This window comes from Galleria mellonella, unplaced genomic scaffold (assembly GCF_026898425.1).
Source record: "Galleria mellonella isolate WM207_F2 unplaced genomic scaffold, CSIRO_AGI_GalMel_v1 utg182, whole genome shotgun sequence".
NCBI classification, from domain to species: Eukaryota; Metazoa; Arthropoda; class Insecta; order Lepidoptera; family Pyralidae; genus Galleria; species Galleria mellonella.
In genome coordinates, this window is record NW_026442023.1 from 1,443,227 (window position 1) to 1,453,825 (window position 10,599).

The window sequence follows — 10,599 nt, forward strand, 5'->3', positions numbered from 1 at the left end:
AGCAGTTATAAAGGAATCACTCATAACTATTTATCACACAAAATTGTATGAAAAGCTGATCCGTTTTTCGCGAAGCATTTCTATGAAGACAATCTATCTATATAATCTAAGGGTTTATATTATGGTTGCACTAAATGGAGAGATATCGTTGCAGGCGCACCGCGTGCAGAAGTGCCTGCAGCGGCTGGTGCGTGCACTGGCAGCCGAGCGCGGCGGCGCCCTAGCCGCGTGGCGGCGCGCCGCCGCCGCGGGTCGTGAAGCCGCTGCTGCTGAGCGTGCTAGCGCCGCCGACAGGCTACAGGTACATACTTTATACTTCATTCCATTACAGAAAAAGAAATTGTTAAAGCGAACTTAACTATTATCTTAGTGTATTTTATTCAAAATTTCTGATTTAAGAAACAAATACATGTTAGATATCGGAAGTAAGCTTGATGCACTTACCATGGCGTCATTCATTCCAACTCCACGATTTTCATACAGCGCAGTACAAATTTGTTTAATTAATTTAAAAAAAAAAAAAAAGAAAATTTCCAGTATATTTAATGCATTACATTATTTAATAATATTAGAAAATATTCGGTCCAAAGTTTAAAGAAATATTTAATCTATGAAACATTTCCTATAATTTCTCGAGTAAGCTAATTGATTTGTGATGACTACTAGGATGCTGATCGTGCTTTGCAACGCGCCTTGACCGCCCTCCGTCGCCGTCCACACCTCTACGCCAACATTGGAACCGCTATTGAAGACTACGTTCAGGTATATTCTAAAACTACTTTGTCATTTTGATTATTACTATTGCCAAAATAACTGAATAGATAAAGAAAAAGTTGTTAGATTAAGTTGTTTAGGCATATATCTTTCTACTTTTGCATTATTTGCGAATACAATATACAGACAAACAGACTGGCCTATAATTATCAGACAACATTTAAAATTTATGAGAGAAGTCGAGAGTTTCTGAAACTGGCGTGAAAGAGATAGTGAAAATGGATGAAACAAAAGATATATGAGACATTCGGCCCTTAATTCTTTGTGCTTAATCTCTGGTACCTACTGTCAAAATAGAAAATTAGATCAATCAAATAAAAAACAATAACAAAGTTTTTAATTTCTCTTCCAGTCAATGCAGTCCAAAGATGACATGGCCGTATCTCTTATGTCGATGACTCCTGAAGCTGAAGAACTGTTGTTGGACCGCATCGAAGCTGAAGTACAACGCGAGCAGGCTGCACGAGAACAGCTCAGCGCCAAACGAGACCAACGCACTAGGCAGCGACAGGACATACAAAACGAGAGGACTAAGGTAAGATGTCCTTATCAAGCGAACGAAATGAGCAGGTACTATCCTTAATAATTAAAATAATGACTACAAAATCGCATTAATCGTCCAGTTCTCAATGTATTATGAAGAACCTGGCAACGAACATTTGAAAGTATACCTCAGAATTCCAGACCTGATCCAATTCAGAAAAGTTTGATTCCTAAATTAGAATTCTTTTACTTTAATTCATATATAAATTAAATATATATTTTCATTTATTAAAACCAAATAATTCTGAATGCAGACCTCAAACGGCGTCAAGGAAAGTGAAGAAACCGATGACGAAGCTAGCGAAGTGAACGAAGGCGATGAAACGACGTCGGTGCCAACAACCCATAGTGCTCCACCCTCGGCCGCTGCCTCCCCATCACCACATCTCACTGCTGCCTCTGTCTCCGTACATGACGCTACCACCAGGGTCGCGTATACACAGGACACTACAACCACTGTGAGTGATCTTCCTCGTAACAACGTAGTATTTCATTTCAAAACATAAATCTCTTCATGAAACTCTTGGTGTAAAAATTGCGTTGGCATGACTGTGGAACATTGGATATGGCAGGAGATATAAAGGACATAGAGGCATAACATTTTAGTCCTCAGGAATGGCAATGTTTATACGTTCCATTTCGTTATTGCTTTGCTTATAGGATACCACAGAGATTAGGATGAATTCTGTCATGGTCATGACAATGATTTTATTTATGTCTGTCAGTAACTTGCATCAGATGGCTTTTCAGCATATTTATCATTTTTAAACGAGAATAATTAGTTTTTTGCTGCCATGCTAGCTAGCAAACTTAATAAAACCAATCTGGATTGCATTGGGTTTAGTCATAGGAATTAGTATGAAGGTTTCGAGTTTTCCTTTCTTTGCCTTTGCAATTTTGTTCTCTAAGGTTTACTTCCATATTAGCTCTGTGTTCTTTTTTATGGAATAAATTTTTAAACTATTGTTAACATTCTGACTACAGGAAGTGATCACGAGTACAATGACAGACATTCCAGAGAGTGAGACAGCGGACACTGCAGAAGTAGGAGAGACCTCTAGCCGACGGTCCACCAGCGAGGTATTATTATTTGTATTCATATATGACGAGAAGAATATTTAAAATCCGGTAATGCACTTGCAATGACCTCTTGTTGGTCATGTCGCGAGTATTCATAAGCGATAAAAGCCACTTTCCATCAAGTGGATTCTTCGATGTTTATCTTCTTGATAGAAAATATATTTATTGTAAAATGTTTTAATCATCCATACCATACCATCAACATCATCATTTCAGCCATTATCCTTTCACTGCTGGACATAAGCCTCTCCCATAGACTACCATAAAGAACGGTCCTGAGCCACTTGCATCCACTGTCTCCCTGTATTGCATTTCAATACTATACCATATAAGCTGTTTATTGTCCACTGCTAAACATAAAACGTATTCCCACCAGGTTCGAAATAATTATTTGTCGAGAAACATTCGCAGGAAACTCGTTATTTTGAACAAGTATCTCTTGCTTAATTATCCCTTATACAGGTGGACGAAAAGTAGTGTTGATTCTTTGTAAATTTTGCAGTAAAATTATTATTTTGTGTTTGTGATACCATCAGGATTCCACTATAAATTATATGCGATGTTACAGACGGAAGGCGAGGGGCTGCGGGCCGCGCTAGAGCATGCAGAGGAGCGCGCCCCCCCTCCACCGGCGCACGCGCTCAAACATGAACTGCAACATTCTCAGCCTGTAAGATTTTTCTTTTAAATCGATCATTGCCATTATGTATATGGTCTTGCTGTACTTTGTTGAGATGGATAACCTGTGTTAATTTCATTGTTGAACTTGGTATTTAAAAATTGAAAGGGTTGAGCCATATGCTATAAATAGCATCAATACTTATATTGCAATTGACAGTGCAAGTACACGACTTCTTTATTTGTGATAATATGTAGTTACTCATTAAGAGAGATATTATAACTCAGTAAGAGATTATAAGTAAAGATAAAGTTTTTATTCAAATGTGTTAGAATGAAATGGTAACTCCGCCTGCGCTATTAGTATATGCTAAAGGGGTATGAGTGAGTGGTGATAAGTAATATCACCACTCACTCATACCCCTTCAGTTAGCCCATTGTGATTGATCCAACAAGAATTAATCACGATGGTTTCCAGGGCGAACCGACTAGAGGTCAACCTGACAGGAAATATTGATAGAAATGGGGATTAACTTATTACTAATTATTCCTCTCCCCCAGGTATAGATAAAGTTAGACCATTGACCTATTGTAACGTATTGACTAGGAATTAACTACGATAGTTTCCAAAAGGAACCATGAGGAAGTCAATCAGTTAGAGTGTATTGACAGCAATATAAATACTGGTTTTATTACTATCCTTATTCTCTTATCTAAATACATAACATTCCGGAAAGGTATATGCATATGCAATGTCAGTCTACTCTACTCAAAATCAATTCTAATTTATTAAATTATTTGGTCCAGGGTTACACAGTGCGAGGCGCAGGCAGCGCGGGAGGCGCTGGCGGCGCCGGCGGCGCGGGCGGCGCGGGCGCGCTTTACCCGGCGCTGTGCGTGGGCGGCGCGGGGCTGGCGGCCGCCGCCTGCGTCGCGCTCGCCGTCGCGCGCCGCCGCGACCGCGCGCCGCAGGCGCAGGGCTTCGTCCAGGTACGAACACCGCTCCCTGTAAGCGTAAACCTGCCAACTTAACCTGACTTAAGGTGAAGTTGGCTTTACTATTATTGCAGAAGAAGAATACAGGTGCAATTCCTTTTAAGATTTCCAATCTAGGGAAGATTACATCATCCTTAGCGAACACAGGGGCAAAATGAACGATGATATGATGCATGAACGCAATCAAACGGGAAGATTCTGTTTTCAACGGCTATAGCCCCACTATGCTACTTTTACACTACGTTTAAAGAACTCGGAGTTACAATATGAAGGGAATACATCGCGAATATGGTATGCTACGATTCACTTAGAAGTTACCAAATTTGTGGACGAGAGCAAATGGTGAACCGTGGATACCGTGTAGAGTTGTAGTCGCTAGCTCATCCTCATGGTGAGATAGCGGATAGGGGAAGGTAGAAAAAGATTCCTGAGTATACTGAGCGAAATCATCTTAGACATGGAAGCATTTCTTTACACATGAAGTCATATGTGAAGCACAGATAAAGATCTGGGCTTTTCATAGGAGAAAAAACTGTTCGGACTCTTTGTTCAGATCTCCGAGTTTCTTAATTACTATTTTAGTTACAATCTTCATTAAATCCTTGAAATCGGGACATAGAAATTTTACAGCACAGTTGTCAGTAATGGCAACACATTGTGCTTACATGTCTATAAGCGACGGTGGCCACTTTCCATCAGGTGAGCCGTCAGCATGTTGACCATTCTAAATATCACAAACAATGCAATTTTCATTACAGGTAGAGCAAACTGGTGCAGTGGCACCGACACCTGAGGAGCGACATGTGGCTAACATGCAAATCAATGGGTATGAGAACCCCACCTACAAGTACTTCGAGGTCAAGGAGTAGATTGACCCTACATCGCCACAGCCTTCCACCCGGCGGCGTCGCTGCGACCACCAGGATGTAAATCATAAGTAAACAGGACAGTTGGTGTCATACTATCTTAATGTTCTACTTCTAGAGTTATGGGTAGAAAATTAGCAAAGATATGTTTCTCGTTAGTTTCTCTTCTAGGATCTAGATAAGGGTTTCCCAAATTTGAGTCCACATAATAAAGGCTTTAAGGACAAAATTTTACAAAAAAATACATAGTTTCTTTTATAGCATTTTTTTGTACAGGAAGATCGATAGAGACAATTTTTCTACTCATATGTAATAATTTTAATATAAATATTTAGATTTTTTTATTATTAAAGGATTCATGACAATCATAATAATGTTTTAGGGGGTCCCACGTTGAAAGAGTTTGGGAAACGCTGATTTAGATTCAAAGTCTTATTCTTAATTCCATTTATTTATTTCCAAAGTTTTGAGGAAATAAATTTGTGAATTGTCCATTAGATTCTAATTCTGAATGTTTTCTTTAGTGATGTGTCCTGAAGTATGTTAAGGATTTATATTCTTATTTCTCAAATTGAAATTGATGTGAGTGATTATTGGAACTAAATCTGCGACGTCAAATGATAAGTACTGGTGGGAGGAGACTTGGATACTCTTGTTTATTATAAAATTAATTTTATCAAAAGCTTGTGTGATTAGTGACATGATATTTGATTTGTTTGCGATAACTCGCAGTCGAATATTATTTAAAGTTACAAGTGATATTGGTTTTTATTTATTTGTTATTTTTTGCACCAAAATATTTATTATACTTTCTTAAGATTTAGGAACTAAGTTTTTTGTCTAGTGTTCTAGATAAGTGTCACATCGTAGTCGAGTTTTTTAAAGTTAAGTTTTCGATACCGCGGCCCACGTGGTAATGTTGAGTGTTTGACCATTTTTGTTTCTATAAATTCAATACATTTCATTAATGTAAGATTTTCCAGATTGATCTCAGTTTAAGTTAGAGTAGTATCTGATTGTTTTGTAATTTTATATTACGCGCATATATTGAACATTACCATTGGGGCAAGTGGAACAAACGTCCATGGTACGCTGTGTACATAGGCTCTGCGTACAAATTTGAACCTAAATTACTTATACTTAAAACCCGCTTTCATTTACTTTTCTAACGTAGGTAGATCATAACGTGAATTTTATGTAATAAAATGCGAAAATATATTTTAATAATTAATGTGTACTTAGCAAGGAACGGGCGGCAAAGCCGACGCGGGTGAACACTCTCCGTATTACGAATTGCAACCTCTAGTCTTCTTCTAGTCACCATGGAACAGCTTATGTAGTATAAATGTATATGTATTTTTTGTGGTTCGAGTAGACATTTCCCCTATAGTGAATAAATCTATCTCTTTTCTTCTTCAAACAAAACTCTATCTCTTCCGTTCGCCCGCGGGACAATACTCGGAAGTTCCGAATTTGAGAAGCGCCGTGTACTCAATGTGTGTTTTGTAATTGCGAATTTCGTAGACTTATGATTCTTGGCATTATCAGAAATCATAAAGTGTCAGCGCTTTGTTAATCTAGTCAAGACGATAGGGGCATGTATCCTAATTTCTGTTTACGGTTGTGTACACACGTTGGGTATTCGGTCACGGCGAAGCAAATAAGCTTAGTAAGTGAGTGTATGTACGGTTATTATATAAGTAGATGTACAAAAAGTAATACATTATATAGATGTTTTAGCGTCAGATACATAGATATAAAGCAAAATATAATTATATATCGCATTCGTCCGTATAAAGTAAGGGCTTGCGCTCGTGTCTAATCCCACGTACCACACTTAATGTTACGTCGTAGTTAAGATGTAATTCTGCCTCAGTATTATATACATTTAAGCTTATTTGTTACATAAGCTAATTTATATACACTATTACTATTTGTTTACGGGCGCAGTGGCGTTGCTACAAATGAAGTCATATCAGATTACGTCACAGCGCTCTTAGTTGCGCTTGTTTTGGTGGAGTGCGTTCGATTCGACGGTCGGCAAAAGAATGAATAATTCTGAGTGTGAACAATGAGCTCATTCTCATATGGTCCGTAGTTAAAACAACAGATGTCGCTGACTATAAAATAGATCGCATTTCTGCAAAAGTGGCGCGAATAGGAGCCCGCCCGTGGCTTGTACGGCATTTACATAAGTACTCACTGTTAACGTAAGTTTATTCCTGCATCAAGTAACCGCTATGTATTTTTACTCATGATAATAAACAAGCCGAATAATTGATTATTTTTTTAACAGAGATTTTTGCTCAAAACCGGTCTCGTTTAATTGTTGAGGAAGTTGTACTTTCTATTGATCAACCTAATCGTCGTTGTAAACAATATTTGGTGTTAGTAACCTTAAATCCTGTTTGTACCTATCCCACTTACTGTTTTACGTATGTTGATATAAGGAAACAATAACTTATTTTGTGTTAACTGTGCTGCATTTCATTGTGAGTTCGAAGTTCAAATTGAATCAATAAATAGAAATTTAAAATATTGGTGTTATTATTGGCATAATTTGCCGTATCATTTGTCCTGTACGTACTGAAATCCAAATTGTTAGAAAAAGAGAAAGAGAAGGAGGAGGAAAGGAGTAGTATAATGGAGTCTTCTACCAGTAAATGTAATTGTTTTTTCATAAATATATGGATCGAAAAATTCTGAGTCTTTTATATTGACAATGATTTGTAGATTTTTTTATGGGTGGGAATGCAATGGTAACCCCGTCTGCGCTATCGGTATACGCTGGTGAGTCACCAAAACGTGATAATAAGCGAGGACGAAAGCAAGTCAATTAGCCTATTGTGACGAATTTCACAAGAATTAAGGATGGTTTCCAAGGGGAACTGCGTGAAGAATTACGTAATGAAATATATTGCTAGCACTAGGGCCGTTAAACGATATTACTAACAATTCCTTTTCCCCTGACAATGGTAGGTGTCTATTTTTTACTATTATTTTTTTCTATAACTCATTATTGTATCACGGTAGTGGTAAGACAAAGTCATGTCTATTAGTTGATCGTGACAACACACAATGGTTGGGGGGAAGGAATTGTTAGTACTATCAGTCCTAGTGCTAGCAATATACACTATCAATTTTTATTCAACCATCATGAAAATTATCAGAAAATATTATTTCACCAGTGGGAGATATAACAGCATAACTCCGAGAAATTCTGCGGATGATGATACCATGGGAAAGAACTGTTAATCTTATGGTTTATAAGAGACAGGAGTTAACGCGATTATTTGTTTGATAAAAAATATGTTTTGATAAAAAATAAACTGCGGATGCAGTTTTGATGAAATTTCTACAAGCCCAATCTGAAAGATAAAATATAGTATACTTTTATCAAAGAATTTTCTGAATCGATTCATAAATGTTGGAGTTCAGAGGCAATAAACATATTAAACCTGCATTATATTTATATTTCAAGCATGTTGCGACGGCCGTGGTCACGAGCAGACTGATGTATGAAGATCATGTATCCGTTCTCGAGGCAGTGTTTCTTTTTCTACCCACTAATTGTCATACATCACACAAAATATATTCCTATATTGAAGGTTTCTTGCACACAACAATGAACAAGTTTTTTTTTAATGTATGGTATGGTAACCCCGCCTGCGCTAACGGTATACGCTGGCGGGGCACCAGTAAAGGATGATAGGTGAGGATGAAACAAGTCAGTTAGCCCATCGTGACGAATTCAACGAGAATTGTTCGCGATGGTTTCCAGGGGGAACCACGTGGAGGTCGACCTGATAGGACTGATATTGCTAGCAATGGAGCTGTCAAACTCCATTGCTAACAATCCCTTTCCCCCTGAACAAGTGTTATTAATAATTATTGTTATTATGCATTTATTGACTTTTTTTCTGGTTTAAACGTAGAGATATATCAGGTAAATTGGAACGAAAGGATTGTTTTGCGGACTGTCACTCCCGTTACTAGTAATATACCCTGTCTCTTTTTAATAAATGATAATGGATTGATAACCCCACCTGCGCTATCGGTATACACTGACGGGGCACCAGTGAGGGATGATAAGTGAGGATGAAAAGGCAGATCAGTTAGCCTATCATGACGAATTCAATGATAAATTAGTAACAATAGTTTCCAGGGGGAATCGTGTGGAAGTCGACCTGGTAGCGTATATTAATAGCAATGGGGACTAACCTCCCATTATTAACAATCTCTTCCACCCAATATACCCTGTAAGGAGGACCTCCACGTGATCCCTCTTGGAAACCAATGTGCTGAATTCTAGGTGTATTTATCACAATGGGGTAACTGACCTGCCCTTTCTTTTTTACTTCTTTTTACTGGTGTCCTGCCAGCATATATCGATAGCGCAGGCGGGGTAACCATTCCATTATCATCCATTGCTATTGTATTGCAAATTTGTAGTACATTTCTAAAAGGCCCTCTAGGTATTTATTTGTGTACTTATTATTAGTTTAACAAATAACGCCTGGTATTAAAAAATAGCAACGAAAAGCAGAAAATCGAAGTATCCTACATTAAATACGAACAGGCGCTAGCAGTGCTTGTAAATATCATGCTGTACGCTAGATGGCGTTAGTTGACATGCAATATTGGTCTTTTGACTAGTGAAAAGCGAATAGGTAATATTTGTAATAGACTACATTTTTATGATTTTGTAAGTAATTAATAGCAAATATTAATGTTATATTTATTACTAGTCGCTAAGTAATTTGTTGAGTCAGTTCGAAACAAACTTCGTTAAAAATTTCGAAATAAACTACAATTTGGTTCTTTTGCGGAAACGAATAGAGTTCACTTTGCTTGTATTTTTATTTTTGTCGTTGCACCCTTTTTTCCTCAGAATACCACAATTCAATCTCAAAAAGATCAAAGTTCATCTCAAATGTATTCTTATCCTCTTTATATAAGTAAGACGTAATTATATAAAAAGATCAAATTTAATGTTTTAAGAAACAGTACCTAGACTTACATATAAGCCTAATTGGTCAAAAACGAAAACATTTACATTCAAGTAACAGGAAGTTTTTGTATATCACAAATGTGACAATCATACATATGGCCTGCTTGATAGTAATTCTATATTCTTGCAATATCAAAAATATCATATTAAAAAGCATTTGAGAGTCTTTTTACGGATGATAATGGAATGGTAACCCCGTCTGCGCTAACAGTATACGCTGACGGGGCACCAGTGAGGGATGATAGGTGAGAATGAAAAGACAGGTCAGTTAGCCCATCGTGATGCCCACTTGGAACTCAGTATGACGGTTTTCATGGAGGACCACGTGGAGGTCGACCTGGCAGGGTATATTGTTAGCAATGGGACTGGTAGTCCGCATTACTAACAATGCCTTCCCTCCTATTTGAGAGCCTTGTTAATATATAGAAATAATTTAGAAATTAAAGCATATAACAGCAAATAATTTAGCAACAAGAATTAAAATAAAAAACTAAGTGGAATTGCATATATAGCGCATTTTTTAGAACATTCATGACAATAAATTTGCATTAATTACCTAACCGGTATAGTTTAAACTAACCTAGGTACTTAACTAGACATCTAGATATCTACTAAATTTAAAGCATAAGTATAATGCTTATGTGATTTTTAGTCAAATGTATTTAAAAAAAAATAAATATAACGTCTAGACACGGAATATCATTTTTTTTA

The 10,599-nt window shown here is 37.3% G+C and overlaps 1 protein-coding gene across 3 annotated transcripts in view; it reads left to right on the plus strand.

Annotated features, from left to right (window-relative positions):
• LOC113512991 (amyloid-beta-like protein) overlaps positions 1 to 7,415 on the plus strand; it is a 184,038-nt gene extending 176,623 nt beyond the window's left edge. For all 3 annotated transcript variants that reach the window (XM_052893665.1, XM_052893664.1, XM_052893666.1), the window contains exons 10-17: positions 155 to 301; positions 667 to 762; positions 1,127 to 1,309; positions 1,572 to 1,775; positions 2,302 to 2,397; positions 2,966 to 3,067; positions 3,823 to 4,005; positions 4,770 to 7,415. In XM_052893665.1, coding sequence (XP_052749625.1) covers positions 155 to 301; positions 667 to 762; positions 1,127 to 1,309; positions 1,572 to 1,775; positions 2,302 to 2,397; positions 2,966 to 3,067; positions 3,823 to 4,005; positions 4,770 to 4,880 — 1,122 coding nt within the window. In that variant the 3' untranslated portion in view covers positions 4,881 to 7,415. The remainder of the gene's footprint in view (positions 1 to 154; positions 302 to 666; positions 763 to 1,126; positions 1,310 to 1,571; positions 1,776 to 2,301; positions 2,398 to 2,965; positions 3,068 to 3,822; positions 4,006 to 4,769) is intronic.
• Positions 7,416 to 10,599: the final 3,184 nt, after the last annotated feature.